Genomic DNA, 20,175 nt, shown 5'->3' on the forward strand with positions numbered 1-20,175 from the left:
GAAAGCCATTTTAAGTCAGGCATGGTGGCTCATGCCGGCAATCCCAGCATTTGGGTGGCCCAGGAGGCCGCTGAACTCAACTTCCCGAATGCATTTCGGTTTAACAAAGGAGCTTAAGCCCCAGTTGAATGCTTGAATGACTGTCTGGATCAATGATGGAGAAACCCTGTTGCTTCAGGCTTACTTCCAGGCTGAGGCACGGAGAGTCACAGTCCCAGTCAGAGATTGCTACTACAGGTTTCCCAAGGCTCCAGCACGCCTCGCCCACTGTGCAAAGAACAAAGGAACTGACTTCCAGGACTTTCCACAGACCTGCCAGCCTACAGAAGCCTCCTGGCCTGGCTGGAGGATAAAGACCTCAAATGGCTGCAAATGACCAGTGAGGACCCTCTTAACCTAAAATCTTGAGCATGACTAGAAGCTTCCAGACTCTTCAAAACCTGCGACACAGCTCCTCTGGCATCTCGGGCCCTGTCACTCCTGTGTTGACCCCTTCCTTTCCGTAAGCCCCCCCGCCCCCCACACACACACGCGCACACACACTTGCTTTTCTCGGTTCCTCTCTCCACCTTCCTGCTTTTCTGGACACTGAAGCCCTACATCGTCCTAGGCACTACGCTAGATGGGATAGGTAACGGTTTCTGCCTTCAAAGTGTTTTCTGGCTTTTTCCGATACTGACACGGTGTGAACCCAGGGCCCTTTCTTTCCATACTAGACACGCCTCTCCACTGAGCTGTATCTCCAGCCTTAATTAAAAAAATAAATAAATAAATAAAGTTTAAAGACCAGCCTGGCCAAGTAGCCAAGGCTGGAAATAAATCTGTTCAATAGCCCAAGGGGCCTTGAATTTACAATTCTCCATCTTCGACGTCCAGAGCACCTGGGATTATAAATCTAAACTGTGGGCTGGAGAGATGGCTCAGAGGTTAAGAGCACTGGCTGCTCTTCCGGAGGTCCTGAGTTCAATTCCCAGCAACCACACGGCGGCTCCCAACCATCTGTAATGAGACCTGGCGCCCTCTTCTGGCCTGCAGGCAGACATGTGGACAGAACACTGAATACATAATAAATAAATAAATCATAAAATAATAAAAAAAATAAATAATTTCTAAAGAAACACACCCTGAAGCTGGTCAAAGAGGACCGAGTACTTGAAGGGTAGAGACCTTAGAGACAGCTGTGGATTCCTGAGAGGTGCGTATCTTTTGTGGGGAGGGGGCATTCGAGTGAAAAGGACAGGTCGCCATCACATGCTTTTTCTGAGAGCTACAAGGAGCTCACTGCTCCCCTTGGCTCCCACTGGCCCTTCATCCCACCCCGTCACTACAGTACACATTGAAAACCACTTGACACACTTCCGCGTCCCCAGAGCAACGCCCTTTTACCTCCTGACGCCTTGAGAGCTATCACCACCGCCTTCCAGAGGCTTCAAGCCGCCCACCCCATCCAGCCATAAGCCCTCTGAGGGCAAAAACAGAACCACGAGGTGCACTGGTACCTCACCTACAGGATTTATTCAAGACTATAATTTATGATTTAAAAAAAAAAACTTATAAGAGAAAAAGGAATGAAAAAAGAAATCACCTACGAAATAGCTTTGGAGGGAGGGAAGCTCTATGTAGCTCAGGTTGGCCTTGAACTCACTATCCAGCAAAGCTATCCTGCCTCAGCCTTCCAAGTGCCCCACAAGTACAGTGCCACATTTGGTTGTTTTTTTGTTTTTGTTTTTTTGGTTTTTCGAGACAGGGTTTCTCTGTGTAGCTTTGGAGCCTTTCCTGGAACTCACTCTGTAGACCAGGCTGACCTCGAACTGACAAGAGATTCGCCCGCCTCTGCCTCTGCCACCACCACCCGGCTGGTTGTTCTTTTTTGAGACACGGGTTGCTCCAGGTTACCTAGTCTGGCCTGGCGTGCCTAGCTTCCTGCCATTCTCTACTCCAGCCTCCAGCAACTGTGATGTGGGCAAAGCACCACACCTAGCTGAACTGCGAGTTCACTTCCTTTTGTTCCCAGAGCCCTTTTCTTTATAGCATGAATTAACTCATTCATTAAGCTTGTATTCACATCAATAAAAGTTCATTAAGTAGTTCTATAATATGTAATGGACAATATGTAATAAAGCTTGCTCAGGGGTGGGTCTGAACTGACTTACATCATCACCCAAACACAACTGAGTCATGGTTGGCTATTTCGGGATGCACGCTCACTCACATCGTATCTGTGGAGCCTAAAAACACTTCAGGGTGGCTCATGCTGAGGCAGGTAAGTCAACTGAGACTTCAGAAAAGGAAGAGCACTGGTTCCCAGGAGAGGGAGAGATGAATACGCGTCATGTCTGCTTACCTGGGCAGGTCTTCCAGCTGAAAAAACCCGTCACTGGTTATTCCCAAGCCGGCACCTACGGAGAAAAACACCACACTGTGGTAAAATGAACACACTATTGAACCTTGTTTTCAGCACGGGCTGAGGAAGGGTTATACACTGTAATCTGGGCTGACCTGGGACTTAACTACGTACGTAGCCCAGGCTGGCCTCAAACTCATGGCAATCCTCCTGCCTCAGCCTCTTGGAACAGTGGGAATCTGGAGTATAAGCTGCCATGCCTGGCCCAAACACAAGCTATTCAAGAACCAAATACTCTTCTCAGCCAATGCACTGTCTCCGCAGCTTTCTTAGACCTCCACTGAGAACACGGCTTCCTGGAGTCTACATTTTACGTTTATCTCAAGAAATAGGAACGGTGAAGGGTAAGTCAGTTTAGCTTTCCCCTGAAGGACCAAGATCCTGTCAGCTGTCATGAGCACTCTGCTAACGCTGCTTTGTGTCTAACTGCAAGTCAAGTCAGGAAGCCAGGAGTGGGGTCTCGGCACCCTTCACTTCCTGCACTTTTTTTTTTGTTGTTGTTGAGACAGGGCCTCTCTACATAGCCCTAGCTATCCTGAAACTCAAACTATGTAGACCAAACTGACCTCGACCTCACAAGAGCTCTGCCTGCCCTGCCTCTGCCTCCCAAGTGCTGGGATTAAGGCATGCACTACCACACCTGGCTTCCACCAGTTCTTCTTCAAGACTACACAGACCGTAGAAGTGTTGATTTCCTCCTCAAACATCCCAGGTCCATATTTACATCTGTCCTGCTTCTCAATTCTCTTTCAAGTTCCCTTTATCTGAAACCCGTGAGGCCAGAATTTCAAATTTCAGAAATTTTTCCGAATTGGGAATATGTCTATAGGGCATTTCTTGATGAATGTGGACAGGTGGTCCTGGGTTGTATTAAAAAGGTAGGCTGAGGCTGGGCGGTGGTGGCGCACGCCTTTGATCCCAGCACTCAGGAGGCAGAGCCAGGAGGATCTCTGTGAGTTCGAGTCCAGCCTGGTCTACAGAGTGAGATCTAGGACAGGCACCAAAACTACAGAGAAACCCTGTCTCGAAAAAAAACAAAAACAAACCAAAAAAGAAGGTAGGCTGAACAAGGCATGGGAAGCAAGCCAGTTAGCAGCGCTCCTCCATGGCCTTCAGTTCCTGCCTCCAGGTTCCCGCCTTGAGTTCCTGCCCTGACTTCCCTTCACAATGGACTGTAATCTGCGAGGCAGAATAAACCTTTATTTTCCTCTCCAAGTTGCCATGGTGTTTTATCACAGCAATAGAAATGCTAACTGAGACAGATGTCTGAGGAATACAGCTGAAGATTAAACTGTACATAATAACCTGGGCATGAGGTCATAATCTTGTAATCCCAGCACAGGGGAGACAGAGGCAGGAGGACCAGGAATTCAAAGTAGAGAGTGGACTAGAGGTCAGTCTGGGCTTCAAGACCTATCTTGTTAAAGATTTATTTATTTATTATACATACAGTGCTCTGGCGGCATGTGTCCCTGCAGGCCAGAAGAGGGCACCAGATCTCATTACAGGCGGTTGTGAGCCACCATGTGGTTGCTGGGAATTGAACTCAGGACCTCTGGAAGAGCAGTCAGTGCTCTTAACCACTGAGCCATCTCTCCAGCCCCTAAGGCCTATCTTATAAGTACCGTGTGCTAACCACAGTGCCACTGGAGCTCTTCAAGACCTATCTGTAAGGGGGGGGTGTGGGGGGGGGAGGTGAGGGACCGCGCGTGCGCGAGAGCAACACAAAATATTTTAACAACATTAAAAAAAATTTATACATGAAATAAAGTGTCCTTGGGCAGAACTTTCTGCTTGTGGTATGTCAAAAAACTGGCTCTTGGAGCATTTCACATTTTCAATTTCCAGAATATGGATGTTCAACCTGTCCATTCAGTTTTAAATCTTAATTTTCCAAACTATATGCCCCTTACCATTTTAGTGAGAGGAAGTAAAGTACCCTGTCCCGATAACCCAGACAGGGCCTCTTTCTCTAACACTCGCTTCCTAATCTGGATCTGCTCAGTGAACAGATACACCCATCTTTCCAAATTTAAGAGCCATGAGCACACGGCACACCCTGGCAGGTCTCTGTGGTGAAGAGTTATGTTCTGAAACCTTTCGTTTTTGTTATTTTGTCTTTTTTTTTTTTTTTCCCAGAGCTGAGGACTGAACGGAGGGCCTCTACCACTGAGCTAAATCCCCAACCCCCTGAAACCTTTCTTTAAATCAGAGACGTACAGCATCCGACCTTTCGTGGGCTATCTTCAGCCTGTCCCCCCTAGTCCAAGTAGGGGGCTCAGCAAGTCCCTACAGAACGTGGCTGAGAGCCTCCCATCTCATTTCCGGTGAGAGCACCCATATAGAACTATCTTCCACCTCCTGCAGACTATGGAAAGTCTCTCCTCATCCAGTCCCTGTCAGCATTCTTTCTGAACATCACACAGATCTTGTCACTGTTTATAAGCCAACGATGATTTGCTGCAGTTACCAAAGTGACTTTGGCTTGAGGAGGCTCCCATAATTCCATCATAACCTAATTCTAGTCTCGACTCAAAGCTCTTGCTTCCAGAAGTTCAGTGCCGTCCAACTGACTTAGCTGAAAAGCCTTCAGAGATGTCTTCATTACTCATTGGTTCTTCCTGCTCTGCTCTCTCTCAGCACATAGTTCTGACTGAGAGCCTCTTTCTTAGAAGTCGTCCTGGGTCATGCCTGTCCATGTGGATCCTCCCTTCTGTCTGAACGTAGTCCAAGAATGGCATCATGTAAGAATTCTGGGTGCTTGTGAGAAAACTCCAAGCCAAGAGTCCTGTGACCTCAGTTTCTTGGAAACATAGAATTGTTCTTGGAACAATGTGTTTAGTAGATAGGAGTGAGTTTACTTCAGCTGTTGTTAGTCATAGGACTTTATGGAAAAACATGTTTTGCCACATGTGGCTTGTCCTTGTGATTGGATACTTTACTCAGGTGACTCTTCTTAACCCTCAGAGTACAAACGGTCTGATGCTCTGAATAGAGTTGGCTACTGCATGAGACTTTGGTCCCCTCATTTTCAGGCCCCACTCTTCTAGGCTCAAGCTGCCAATTAAAGCTCTCTACACCCACCTCAAGACCATCTCTGCCTTCACCATCTGGCGCCTTAGAGAGCTTAGACGATGCATTTCTTGTTATTACCTTAATCAATGAAGCAACATTTGGAGTCATTTAAAAGGTGAGGCTGGGGGCTGAAGAGATGGCTCAGAGGTTAAGAGCACAGGCTGCCCTTCTGGAGGTCCTGAATTCAATTCCCAGCAACCACATGGTGGCTCACAACCATCTAGAATGAGATCTGGTGCCCTCTTCTGGCATGCAGGCATATATGCAGACAGACCACTGTGTACATAATAAATAAATAAAATCTTTAAAATAATGCTAAAAAAATAAAAGACAAGCCCGAGCCAGGCGGTGGTGGCACATGCCTTGAATTCCAGTGCTTGGGAGGCAGAGGCAGGTGGATTGCAGTGAGTTCGAGGCCAGCCTGGTCTACAGAGCAAGTTCTAGGATTGCCAGGGCTACACAGAGAAACCCTGTCTGGAAAAAAGAAAACAAATAAGTAAAAACATCAGAGGGAGAGTGAGATCAGGGCTCTTCCCCATTCTGTGTCTCGACTCCTCTCTAGACAGAATAGATATTAGATTCTGTTGTTTTGCTTTTTAAATTATCATTTTATTCTATGGGTATGGGTGTTTTACCTGCATGTATGTCTGTGTATCACAGGTATATAGTGCCTGGAGAGGCTAGAAGAGGGTGCTGGATTCCCTGGCACTGGAGTTGGTTGTTAAGCTCCATGTGGGTGCTAGAAATTGAACCCAGGTCCTCTGGAGGATTAATCAGTGCTCTTAAAATGGAGCCATCTCTATAGCCTCACGATTATTTGTGTGTGTGTGTGTGTGTGTGTGTGTGTGTGTGTGTGTGTGTGTGTTTTGCCTGCATGTATGTATGTGCGCCACGTTGGTGCAGTGCCTGTGGAGGTCAGAAGAGGACACTGGATCCCCTGAACTGGAGTTATAGACGGTGTGATCTACCATGTGGGTGCTGGGAACCGAACTCAGGTACACTGTAAGAGCACCACGTGCTCTAAATGGCTGAGCCTTCTCTCCAGGTCATGTTTTGTTTTTATGCACTGCTCCAAACAGAACCAAGGTCTCACACTTGATATTATGTGGGAGAAAGAATGAGTAATCTGTCTTTGGAGTGAACATGGTCATCTCTTCATGATTCATCCCTAGCTCTTAGCCCAACACACAGATACACAGGCAGATAGGACCACCTCTGAGATTCATGGCTAGTTCAATCTTTCACACCTTACTGTATAAGAAACAAAAACTTGGAATGGGGAGAACTATCTTTTTTACAGGATTTCTCTCTTGAACAACTGTATATTGAGTCTCAGAAATAATAATTTGTCTGACAACCCCAGGTGGGCAGCACTCTGGGCCACGCCAGGAGCGAAAAGCTGAAGCTCTCTATGATTTCTCTTCCTGAGTCCCCCCGAGCTGGATGAAATAGCTTTCGTTGGCTCATCGTCAATTACCACGGAGATTCAGGACCTTCTTTTCTGACCTTTCTCAGGACAGAACCAGTGTAGGCAGATCCCAAGACGTGGCTTGTAAACTCTCTGACCGTACTGGCCTCTGGAAGACTCACCTGGGATCTGGCTCTCATGAGGAACGGTGGGCACGCCACCTGTGGCAATCAGGATGTGAGGTGCAGTATACTTTTGTCCATTGACTTCGACCGTGGGCTGAGGACCATCTGTAAACGTTGCATAGCCGTGGATGATTTCTATGTGGGACTGGAGAAGGAACATTGACATTAGCATATTCTTAAGACTTAAAAAGCAACCACACAAAAAAACACACCTGGTTGGGAGTGGTAGTTAACTCCTATAATCCTGTGCTTGGGAGGAGGCTGAAGGATCAGGTACTCAAGGTCATCCTTGGCTATATAGCAAGTTCACAGGCAGTTTGAGCTATAGGAAACCTCTGTCTCACCAAGTATCTATCTGGCCGGGTAGGGGTGGCATACATCTTTAATCCCAGCACTCGGGAGGCAGAGGCAGGCAGATCTTTGTGAGTTCGAGGCCAGCCTGGTCTACAGAGCGAGTTCCAGGAAAGGCGCAAAGCTACACAGAGAAACCCTGTCTCAAAAAACAAAACAAAACAAAAAAAATCTTCTGCCTCTACTTTCCAAGTGTTGGGATTACAAAGCTCAGTCCGACACCTGGCTCTTGTAGCTCAAGTTTTCCTTTTTCTTTAAATAATTGATTTATTTTTATTTTATGTGCATTGGTGTTCTGGCTGGTGTATGTCTGTGTGAGGGTCCCCTGGAACTGGAGTCAGACAGTTGTGAGCTGCTCTGTGGGTGCTGGGAATTGAACCCAAGTCCTCTGGAAGAATGGCCAGTGCTCTTAACTGCTAAGCCATCTCTCCAGCCCCATCCACACTGTACTTGAAATAGCAATCCTCCTGCCTCAGCCTTTCACAGCTGAGATTATAGGTGATTATAAAATGCCACCGCACATTGCTCCACTTAAGATTTTAACTTTGGATTTGTCAGTAACAAGAGGGATTCTGTGGTTCACATTCTTAGACCTCCTGACTGGTAACGGATACTCGGGAGAGCTCATTGCCCGTTAGGTGCTGGATGTAAGTAACAAGGAGAAAGGACGGTGCTACCTTGAGCCGAAACCAAGAGAACAAAAGCCATGCCAGTCACTCCAAGGAAAAAGACAGTATCTTTGGTTCCAAGGGTTGAAGGTGAAAGTCTTTTCATTTCCCGACAATGAAAAGACACTAGAAAATGACATGCCAGACAGACCATAAAGGTGAAAGGAACAGACACCAGAGAAATATTGCAGCCAAGACAGAAGATGCGACCTTTTGCTGTCTTTGGTGGGAAGAGAGTTCAAAACAATAAACTACACAGAGACGCTCTACCGTGGAAATTCTGGGAACACTAATGCCTGACCTGCTGAGTGGATCCCTGTACAAGGGGTCAATCTGAGGCCTGCCAGCAAACTCCAGCCAGCTGTGACCTATGTCCTGGCACACAAAGGTGGACTATTAAAAGCTAGTGGAGCCACGTAAGTATGTTCACACAAAGGAATGAGTCAACGTTTTGTAGCATGTCTGGTTCTGAACTCTTTCCTCCCTCCCAACCTCCCCTCCAGGCCTGTTCTTGCAGGTGCCTGGCTTAATGAACTGAATTTCAGTTAATGCCAAACCCACATGCATTCCTAACAGCCTTTCTTTGGGGGGCAGTGAGTTCTCCCCGGGAGAAAAAGGGCTGGGTAGCGACGGCACACGTAATGGTCAGGAGAAATATTGGCACTGTCTGGGACATGGCATCAAAGTCTCTTTCGCTGTGGAATTCCTACCAGCCCAACCCTATCGCAAGGTCAGAGTGAGCTCCACCACACACCAAGCCTGAGCTTTGCACACATGCTGATTTCTCAATAACTTTCCTATCTTGTTTTTTTTTTATGATTTATTTTATTTTATGTGTACGGTTTTGCTGTATGTATGCATGGGCACCATACATGCTAAGTGCCTGCAGAGGCCGGAAGACAGCATCGGATCCCAGGAACTGGAATTACAGTTGTTAGTCACCATGTGGGTGACTGGGAATTGAACTTGGATCCTCTGGAAAAGCAGCCGGTGTCCTTAGCTGTAAGCCATCTCATATGCCCATCTCTTTCTTAAAATTTAGTTAGCCAAAAAAAAGAAAAGAAAAGAAAAGAAAAGAAAATTAGTTAGCTCCATTAAAGAAATTCCAGTAGGAGCTGGACACGGTGGCACACTCCTTCAATCCCAGCACTCAAGAGGCAGAGAGGTAGGCAGACTTTTGTGAGTTCTAAGGCCAGCCTGGTCTCTATAGTGAGTGCCAGGCCAGCCAAGGCTACATTCTAAGACCCGACACAGGGGGAGGGGTGCTGGACAGATGGCTTAGTGGTTAAGGGGGCTTGCTGCTCTTCAAGAGGACCCAGATTTGGATCTTAGCACCCATGTCAGGTGATTCAACTGCCTGTAACTGCAGCTCAGGGGATCTGACACCTTCTTTGCCTCTATGGGCATCTGTGCGCACGCATTGCATGCGCACACGCACGTGCACAGGTAAGTAAAAATAAATCTTTAATTTAAAAAGGGCATCGGGAGAGAGGGACAGAAGGCAAATATTTCTTGTAGGCAAATACACCTTTGTAGAATTTTCTTGGTAAGAATTTACTTACAAAATTACAAAATTCTGAATCCGGTCTGTAAGAAGCTGTTCTAAGCAAATGTTCGACACTGGGTTTTCAGCTTGTGTTCCTGGCTTGGACCAGCACACTGTTCTGTAAATCCCTCTCTCCTGATTTAACTGGAGGGACAGACCTACTCAGCATGCATACATGAGGTGAGATCTGGTCTACGGACCGACATACACTGTCTACTCTTGGCAGAAAAGAGACTGGACTACTAGATCAAAGGCTCCTGGTCAGTAAAGTCAGCTTTGAAATTATTAATAGGAAAAATATAGAATAAGACATAGCCGGGTAGGAATGGAGCATGCCTATAATCCCAGCGCTTAGAAGGCAAAGGCAGGTGGATCTCTGTGAGTTCTAGGCCAGCCTGGGCTACAGAGTGAGTTCCAGGACAGCCATGGCTACACAGAGAAACCTTGTCTCAAAAAACCAAAAAAATCTGTCTGGTCAGATCCGGTGCCTGCTCTACGACCCCTTCACCAAGTTCAAAGGCCAGCATACACACCTTGGTTAAGTTGTTTTGGTAGATGGTGTTCAGGCGGCTCACGTAGGCATCACGCTTCTCCTTGATGACACTGGAAAGAGAACCAAGTCAATACTCAGACGGTATTTCCTTTCTTCACCTAGCAGCCAGGGCCCCAGCCTCCGAGACCACTGACTGTCCCTTCGAACACAGGAAGCAAGTATCTGAAGACAGGTGTCCCCCCTGCATCTGAGGCTTCTCAGGTGCTGAGGGCCTGTTCCGTCCTGGAGCACGCTCAGGTGGCATCTATGGTACACACACGCCTCTTTTTGCATAGAAAATCCGGAGACGGGCCAGCCAGATGGCTTAGTACGGAAAGGCACATGCTGCCAAGCTGGACTGCCTGAGCTCAATCCCATGACCCACATGGTGGAAGGACCAATCCCACAAACTGTTTTCTGATGTTCACATGTGCTGCAGCATGCATACATGACACACACACACACACACACACACACACACACACACACACACAGTAATAAAATATTAGAAACAAACAAAGCAGGAGAGCTGTTCCAGCACGGTCCCCAATGGACTTTACATGAACAGATTTATTTAAATTCCTTGAGAAATTGATGGCTCCAAAAGTTGGTGCCAATACCTTAGAGAGCTACACACAGGACTGTTCTATTACTCAGCACATGATTCTGTACCTTCTAGGTACAGACCCAGAAGGACTGGAAACAGATGACTGTCCGTCAGTCTTCATGGAGGCATCACACATGACAGTCACAACATAGAAGCAACCCAAGGTGACGGCAAGATGCCTGGATAAGCACACTGGCACACTGCACAGAGGAAGCAGGGCAGAGGTGGCAGGCGGTAGTGAGGAGGATGGAAGCCCACTCCAGCCAGTCAATCTTTAACTGTGACCCTGAACAATAGATTTCAGGAGGCAGAGCCGGGCGCAGCTCTGTGAGTTCGAGGCCAGCCTGGTCTACAGAGTGAGATCCAGGACAGGCTCCAAAGCTACACACAGAAACTCTGTCTCAAAAAAAAAAAAAAAAGAAAAGAAAAGAAAAGAAAAGAAATCAGGCCTAAAAGGAGATCGTATGATCCTACAGGCTGATAGCAAAGTAGGGAATCAGGAGTTATTATTTAATGGCAATGATTGTTCAGAATGATGGAAAGTTCTGGAAATTCATAAAGGGTGCTGTCTGTGAAACAGTGTGTATGTGCTTGAAGCCAAACTGTGTATTTACAATGGTGAGAATGGCCAATTTTACGTTGTGCATAAATACAGACACACACACACACACACACACACACACACACACACACACACACACACACACGGCAGTAGGGTTGATGGAACCCAGGCCCTTACACAACCCAGGCAAGGACTAATGCAAGCCCAAGCTACATGCCCAGCCCTGTACATACTCAGACCCAGTAAACCCCCGGCCCTCACAGCTTCAAAACCACCCATACTTGTATGTGAAGGGAAGCCCCTGAGCACTTACCGCCAACTGAATTTGCTCTCACAGCTCTGAAAGCCATAATCCGTGTGATCGTGCATGAATTCTGAGTGGACAGCTGTGTTCCACATCACCTAGGAAAGAAGTGTCAAAACTAGTCAGGCGTGAGTGCCGAAGACAGACAAAAGCCACGAGGGAAACATAACTGATAAAAGTAGTGACCCTGGGGTTAAATAACAACGAAATACATTAAGAGAGAGGATTCAGGATCTGGCTAGATAAATTTTATAGTAAGGGCTATGAAATATCGGGGAAAGTAACACCTACCGTTAAATTACCTAGCCTATAAACGTGATAAAAAGTAGACTATTACTAGCCTCATAACTGTTCCTCTAAAGGTTTTTCAGTATTGCTTATGCTTTTTGTTTACTATTGCTCTTACTCCTGTTTTAAATTCTCTATTTTTGTAAGCTTTGTCCTTTTTCATTCAGCTTCAGGAAATAGAATACAGCTTCACTTTACAAGTCTACCATTTAGAAAGAAAAGGCACAAGGTAAGTGAAGAGTTTAAAAGTTAAAGGTAATAAATCCTATTATGCAGCCAGGAACTGTCAGCCTACCCTTTTAAGGACGTATGTGACCACAGAGGCTGCGTTCTCCTCTGTGGAATTCAGCTCATTCTCTGGAGGCTGCTTGGGCCAATTGACCATCAGAAGAAGGCTCAAACTGGCTAGTTAGTATCCATGCAACAGACTACCACTACTAACCACTTTAACTGTTCCATTATCTTAATGCATATGGAGGATTTACCAATGCCACAAATAAATTACGTTAGCAAACGTCACTTTACCTTTGGTCATCCTGCAGCATTACACTTATTTACTCCCAGGTCATGTCATGGACCACACAGTAGCACCAAACACCCTCCAGAGAGAGGGCCTCTCTATCAACTGCTCTAGGCTTTTGGCTCAGACCTCTTCAGCATGGCGGCGGCAACTTAGGCCTATTCTCTAGTAACTGGCGATTGCTCTTTCACTCTATCCTTCTGACAAGAGTGATTTCAGGCTGTTCTGCTAACTAAGAGGCAATTACCCAGGGTGCAGTGGAGCATGCCTTTAAGGCCAGCACTCAGGAGGCAGAGGCAGGTGGATCTCTGTAGGTTTGTGGCCTCCATTAGATTGACCTGTAGGTAAATTTGTGGGGCATTTTCTTGATTAATGATTGTGGTGGTTTGAAAGAAAATGGCCCCCAAAGGGAGTGGCACTATTAGGAGGTGTGGCCTTGCTGGAGTAGGTGTGGACTTATTGGAGGAAGTGTGTCACTGTGGAGGCTGGCTTTGAGGTCTCATCTATGCTCAAGGCATGCCCAGTGTCACAGTTCACTTCCTGTTGCCTTTGGATCAAGAGGCAGAATTGCCCAGTACCATGTCTGCCTGCCTCCACACCATGACGATAATGGACTGAACCTCTGAGCTGGAAGCCGCCACCTCCATTAGATGTCGTCCTTTGTGGGAGCTGCCGTGGTCAGTCATGGTGTCTCTCCACAGCAACAGAACCCCTCACTAAGACACTGACTGACGTCACAGGGCCCAGCACACTGTGGACTACAGAAGAAAGCAGGCTGAACAAGGCACGGGCAGTGAGCCAGCAAGCAGTGTTCCGCCATGGTCTCTGCGTCACCGCCTGGCCCGACCTCCCTTTGTGATGGACTGCGAGCTGTAACCCGAAATAAACCCTTTCCTCTCCTCGGTGCTTTTGGGCCCGGTGCTTGTCACAGCAGCAGAAGGCTACCTAGGACAATCTGTAACGGGTACGTTTGGGACACCCTTATTCCGACCATGAGTTACTAAACCTGAACGCGGAGTATTGAGAGAAGGAGAAATTCAAGATTTACCTTTTTGGGGACACATCCCACGTTCACCTAGGGGACAAAAATTAAAAAGACACAGGTTAGGAAAAGCCAATCCGAGTCATCCAAACACCCACAGGGATGAATGCCAACGATCACACAGTCACCCCAAAACCAGAGTGACAGCCACAACGGCCCGGATCCGACAGGCACTTCCTCCTCCTGCCACAGTGAGAAAACCATGCTTGTTCCTCCTCCAACAGAACATTTTCATCCATTTTCCTCGAGAAGGGGGAGGCGCAGTGAGAGGAGACCGGGGAATAGTCTCTCAAGTGAAGTTCCCACGGCCCTTGACAAACACCTAGTGGCCAACCTGTCTCATTCTCCCACGCCACAGCAGCGGGAACCACCCTGCTAGGAAGCCTCGGGATAAGATTTACAGACACAGAACACAACGTGGTCCCTTCCTGGCGCAAACGAGACAAGATTTCATTAAAAGAAAACAAAAAAAAAATAAATAAAAAAAAAAAAAAGAAAGCTTCACCGGACAGTAGAGAAAAAAACAAAAACCAAACTATCATACAGTAAGGCCAGACAAAAAACTCCTCCCAAGGTGCTCACAAAAGGAGACCATTCTTGCACATTCACACTTGCACGTCTGTTGATTTTGTGTGTGTATGTAGTGTATGCTCAAGTGTGTGGGTGAGTGCAGGTGTGCTTACCTGCATGTGTGTGTGTGTGTGTGTTTGTGTGTGTGTATGTAAGTGTGTGCAGGTGTGTTTACCTGCATGTGTGTGTATGTTAGTGTGTGCAGGTATGCTGTGGGATGGACTGTATGTCAAACTGCTCTGAATGGTCAATAAATAAAACACTGATTGGCCAGTGGCCAGGCAGGAAGTATAGGCGGGACTAACAGAGAGGAAAATGGAGAGAACAGGAAGGGGGAGGGAGACAGTGCCAGCACCTGCCATGACAAGCAGCATGTGAAGATGCCGGTAAGCCCCGAGCCACGTGACAAAGTATAGATTAATAAAAATGGGCTAAATATAAGAGTAAGAGCTAGACAATGATAGGCCTGAGCTAACGGCCAAGCAGTTTCAATAAAATAAGAGTCTGTGTGTTTATTTTATAAGTGGGCTCCGGGACTGGTGGGACTGGGCAGGAGCTGGAGAGAAATTCTCCAGCTACACAGGTGTACCTACCTGCATGTGTATGGAGGTCAGAGGTTGACTTCATGAATCTTCCTTGACAGCTCTCCACCTTCTATGGAAACAGGCCTTCCACTGACCCTGGAGCTCACTACTTTGGCTAGACGGATTGTTCAGAGAACCCCTAAGATCTGCCTGCCTCAGGACCTGGTGTAAGCTGCTACATCTGGCTTTTATGTGGGTTCTGGGGTCCAGACTCAAGTCATGCTTATATAGCAAGCACCTCACTTACTCAGCCATCTCCCGGGCCCCATAACTGCTTTTGATCATTTCCTTTTTATGAAAAGCTGGGGTGTGTAAGCATGTGCTTACAACGCTTTGTGAGTAGGGAATCTGAACCAGGCATGGTCGTACACACCTGGAATCCCAGCACCTGGGAGGCAGAAGCAAGAGAATCTGGAGTCCAGGATCCTTAAATAAGGAGAAGTTTTGAGTCCAGCCTGGGCTACATGAGCTTTGCCTCAAAAATAGATAGATAGATAGATAGATAGATAGATAGATAGATAGATAGATAGATAGATAGATAGATAGATAGATAGATAAGTAGGTAGGTAGGTAGGTAGGTAGGTAGGTAGGTAGGTAGGTAGGTAGGTAGACAGACAGATAGGAGCAAATCAAAGCCTGGGCCCCACCGACTGGGTAATGTTCTGTGTATACTAGCAGGAAAGCTGCTTGAGGAGGGGAAACCAGACTGATCTCAGCCTAAAGGGCAAGTTACAGGCCCCGTGGCTGTCTAGATTCGCCCTCCCACCCCCCAACACACACACACATTCCAGACACTCTTTAACTGGCTAACTACTGACTAGGAAGAAGTGATCATTTATCTTGGCTGATATAAGAAGTACTAAGACTTAAAAGACGGTATCGATGGTGCATCTTTAAAAATAACCAGTGTGGGGCCAGCAAGATGGCTGGGTGGGTAGAGATGCTTGCAGCCAAGGCTGACTGCCTGAGTTTGAGACTCTGGATGTACCGACAGGAGGAGAATTAACCAGCACGGGGTGTCCTCTCACCTCCACACACCTACCATGGCAGGTGCATCCATGCACACATGTACACAAATAAATCAATAAATGCAGTATTTTTTGAAATCGGTGTGTTCACAATACCAACTGGCACTGGTGGTGCCACATATCTACAAACTGGTGAGCGGTCACCAAAAGCACAAGATTGTAAGGCATATGGTATGGAACTTGGGACGCTGAGCAGCCACTGCTAATGAACCTAGAGAACCTGAGTACCTCTACATGGAGCTGGAGGGCTAGGTGTAGGGACAGAGGTTGTGATCTGGGAATTGGGAGGCGTCAAGGACAGCAGGGTTACATACAGGGTTAAAGCCAGACTGGGCAGTAGGTGAGATTCTGTCTCAAAAAACAACAAACAACGAACAAGACTTATGTGTGGGAGCCCACAAAGGTTTCCTAGTCAGATCTGATCTTGCTTTACCCAGCAGGGCTGCATTAGAGGATGGCTTGACCATGTGCATGGTTACCAGGTGACTGGAAGGGGCTGCACTTGGCTGTGCTGGGGGGAGGGCTTTTGCTCCAACCCTTGGCATTCCTTTAAAAAGCCCTTTAGAAGAGACAGAAGGGGCCGGTGGATAAGGATTCAGGCCCTCCTGAGGCTACCTGTGTTTCTATCTGTCTCTCTCCTCTCTATATTTCTATCTAAATCTCTTATCCCTCACTTCTCAAGAGTACCCCAGGGGGAAAAGGTGGGGGCAGGTCCCCCCCACACTTACGGTGACTTCTGCTGCTGTTGACACCAGTGTCACTATGTAGCTGTGGCTGGCCTGGGACTCCCCGTGTAGACCAGACTGGCCTCAAACTCAGAGATCTGGCTGCCTCTCCCTCCTGTTAAGGCTACTTTTTTTTTTTTTTTTTTTTTTTTTTAAGATTTATTTATCTATTATATTTACAGTGTTCTGTCTGCACACCAGAAGAGGGAACTGGATCTCATTGTAGATGGTTATGAGCCACCATGTGGTTGCTGGGAATTGAACTCAGGACCCCTGGAGAAGTAGCCAGAACTCGTAACCCCTAAGCCATCTCTCCAGCCCAAGGCTACTTTTTTAACATTTAGCCTAAAGACATAATTAAAGCCCAGCATGGAACCACACACCTGTAACGCCAGCTTTGGAAGGTGGAACCAGGATCACGCACGCATTCAAAGCCATCCTTGACTACACAAAATCTGAGGTTGGAACACATGTCTGTCTGCTTAGATCCCCCCACCTACCTGACCAAGCTGAGGCTCTGCTGCCCCTCAACGCAGGTGACAGTCACAGGGACAGAAGAACGGGCCACTCCTAAGGCAGGAGGGCAACAGGGGTTTTGCAGATGCCAAGAGCAGGGGAAACAGCTAAAATCCCCAGGGAAGATCAACCCCAGCTCCTTGGTGGGGTGCTTTCACGGGTCCACTGAGTGGGCAAAGTGGGCCTCGGCGCCCTTAACTCACAACCCCAGCCTCTGAAGTTTCGCAGTAAGAGTCCAGTAACAGTTCCATCTAGAACACACTCCTAACAGAGTTCCTGAAGAGTGAACATACTCTAGGCCGGGCCATAGTGGCGCACGCCTTTGATCCCAGCACTTGGGAGGCAGGCGGATCTCTGAGAGTTCAAGTCCAGCCTGGTCTACAGAGCGAGCTCCAGGACAGCCAGGGCTACATAGAAAAATAAACAAAACAAAACAAAGAATAAAAAAGGAAAAAAGAAAGGAAGGAAGGAAGGAAGGAAGGAAGGAAGGAAGGAAGGAAGGAAGGAAGGAGAAAGAAAGAAAGAAAGAAAGAAAGAAAGAAAGAAAGAAAGAAAGAAAGAAAGAAAGAAAGAAAGAAAGACACTCTACACCTCCTCCCCACCCCACATCTGGCAAGAAAGAAAGAAAGAAAGAAAGAAAGAAAGAAAGAAAGAAAGAAAGAAAGAAAGAAAGAAAGAAAGAAGGAAGGAAGGAAAGAAGGAAGGAAAGAAAGAAAGAAAGAAAGAAAGACAGACACTCTACACCTCCTCCCCACCCCACCTCTGGCAAGAAAGAAAGAAAGAAAGAAAGAAAGAAGGAAGGAAGGAAGGAAGGAAGGAAGGAAGGAAGGAAGGAAGGAAGGAGAGAGAAAGAAAGAAAGAAAGAAAGAAAGAAAGAAAGAAAGAAAGAAAGAAAGAAAGAAAGAAAGAAAGAAAGAAAGAAAGAAAGACACTCTACACCTCCTCCCCACCCCACCTCTGCTCCCTAGTAACCTCTAAAAGCAACTTGAACACTAGAATGCTCTGAACCACTCGGACCCATTATGACTTTACTCCTCATGTAAATCGGAAGCTATTTTGAGCACAGGTGGTTTAAAAGAAGTGTGCGGGCAGGATGCCGATGCCCGCCTGTGACCCTGGGAAGCGCTAGCAGGACTAATAAGATTTCCAGGGCCAGCCTGGGCTACACGAAATCCTAAATTTAACAAACGAAAAAGACTGGAATATATGCTTCTGTTTAGGGTCAAGATGGCCAGACCTACACTACTGACTGCTAAGGTCTATCTGGTTGATGTTTAAGAAGTTTCTACGTTTTTGTTTTTTGTAAACTTGGACCTATTTATTCATTTCCAGAATGCACTAAGCATCCACTTACCAGGCACTGTGCAAGGTAACGCCCTCTGTGGATCTAATCCCAGAGTCTGAGGGGTCTCCTGAGCTCTAAACTACTCTAAGGTGCCCACACAACCAACCAAGAGACTAGATGACTAGACGCAGAGGGTGAGAAAACCGCGACCTTCTCGGACCAGAGACTCCGCACTGCAGCGTCCCTGTACTGTGCACACTTCAGAGCCTGGAGACGTAAGAGAGGGCCGCGGTCCTGAAATAGCACTTGTCCTATTTTGACAGCCCTGGAGAAGAGGCTTCCTGAGGCGGTTGCTGGTTTTGGAAACCAAGGCCCACCCCTCTGAGCAGGACAGCAGATAAAGACACCTCATTGGAAAGAATAAAGGACCATGAGAGCTGGAGAGGGCAGGGTTAAGGAGCTCTGGAGGTCCAGCCTCGCTCTCCTCCTCCGCCTTCTCTAGCTGAGGTACATACCGTAGATCTGGCAGCAGGCCTCGAGTCCACCAGACCCTGTGGCACCCGGGACACCCGCAATACTAGCAAATGGAAATGGCTGCTGGAGGCCAGCAGCATCAGCTACATGGTGGGTTTGAGGCTAGCCTGGGCTACACGTGATTCTGTCTCAAAAGAGAAAAGTTGTAAAAGTATGGCTGGAGAGACGGCCCAGCAGTTAAGAGCACACACTGCTCTTCAGAGGCCCCCCAGTTTGATTCCCGGCTCGCAGGCCAGGTGGCTCACAACGACCTGTAACTTTGTGGTTCCCGAGTATGTGTGTGTGTGTGTGTGTGTGTGTGTGTGTGTGTGTGTGTATCTGACACCTCTGACCTCTGTGAACTGCTTGTTTGCCCTTTAAAGACGTTCTTTTTTTTTAAATAAAAATATAGTGTTATCACTGTGAACCTGCCAATCAACAAGACAAATGGCCCAAGTTAAATGATACTCGTTACCAACTCCAACCAGCTCCTTATGTCACAACCACTTCAACACCCAAGAGAACAGGCGGGTCTCATTTTATGAAGTTCTTGACTCACAAAGCAAATAAGGGCAATTTCCTGTTTTTTATTTTTTTTAAGGGGAACCTGTTGGGATCAGAGGCAGTGAACTTCCTTTGCCCTGGGCAGTTCCGAAAGCTAGATTGAGAAATGAACGAGCACGCTGTCCATAATAAGCTGGGTTATGATTTGCATGTTGCTAAGTCATTGTTTGCTGAGCAGATGAGCCATCAATTACCGAGCCTTTCCCAGGCCTGCCCTGTGGTTTCTCTGGCAGCGCCGTGCAGTCCAGCTCGGGGTAACTTTGCCAATCACTCAGCCCACCCTTACCACCCGCTTCCCGGCAGACCCCCACAAGAACTGGGTTCCTCCTGATCCCAGCAAGTACTGGAGCTGGAGCCCCCACAGGGCCAAGGAGCAGTAAGTAAATCAGAGGGAGTTTCCCATCCAAGGTCTGCGTGGGGGAGAGAACGACCTCGCTTTTGGGACGCGCTTCACGCTGCTCTCCTGCTGGGTGGAGTCCGGGGTCAGGAGAAGCACTGGTCTGCACTTTGGAGAGACTTTGAAACTGAATTCAAAGATCATCTCTAATGGTTTTCTCCTGTCCTCTGGGCAGCACGGGATCATCTTTAATTCCAGGGGGAAAGATTCTGGGGGAAAAGATCCCTACTCCCATGTTTTTTTATGTAACCCAACACCCCACAACTGTTTGTTCGCCTAATTCAGAAAATTAAGGATAAACTCCAGTGGACTCATGCTATCGGGTCTGTGAATGTTCTTCTCTGTGGCTCATCTTAGCGGCAGTTCTGGGCCCTACGGTTTTCAGTTCAGTACGTGTGTGTGTGTGTGTGTGTGTGTGTAAGGTCATCTCATAGCTGCCATCTTACCACCGCTCACCATCAAAGTCTCAAAGGAACAGATACTATTTAAAAAAAAGTGAGC

At 47.3% G+C, this 20,175-nt stretch overlaps 1 protein-coding gene across 1 annotated transcript in view; it reads right to left on the reverse strand.

The window, feature by feature from the left end:
* Gsr (glutathione-disulfide reductase) overlaps window positions 1-20,175 on the reverse strand; it is a 43,372-nt gene that overhangs the window by 16,212 nt on the left and 6,985 nt on the right. The window contains exons 2-6 of the mRNA XM_076553529.1: window positions 13,499-13,525; window positions 11,652-11,740; window positions 10,171-10,240; window positions 7,070-7,217; window positions 2,345-2,399 (exon numbers count right to left, since the gene is read on the reverse strand). Coding sequence (XP_076409644.1) covers window positions 2,345-2,399; window positions 7,070-7,217; window positions 10,171-10,240; window positions 11,652-11,740; window positions 13,499-13,525 — 389 coding nt within the window. The remainder of the gene's footprint in view (window positions 1-2,344; window positions 2,400-7,069; window positions 7,218-10,170; window positions 10,241-11,651; window positions 11,741-13,498; window positions 13,526-20,175) is intronic.

The sequence above is a fragment of the Peromyscus maniculatus genome, chromosome 17 (genome assembly GCF_049852395.1).
Source record: "Peromyscus maniculatus bairdii isolate BWxNUB_F1_BW_parent chromosome 17, HU_Pman_BW_mat_3.1, whole genome shotgun sequence".
Taxonomy (NCBI): Eukaryota; Metazoa; Chordata; class Mammalia; order Rodentia; family Cricetidae; genus Peromyscus; species Peromyscus maniculatus.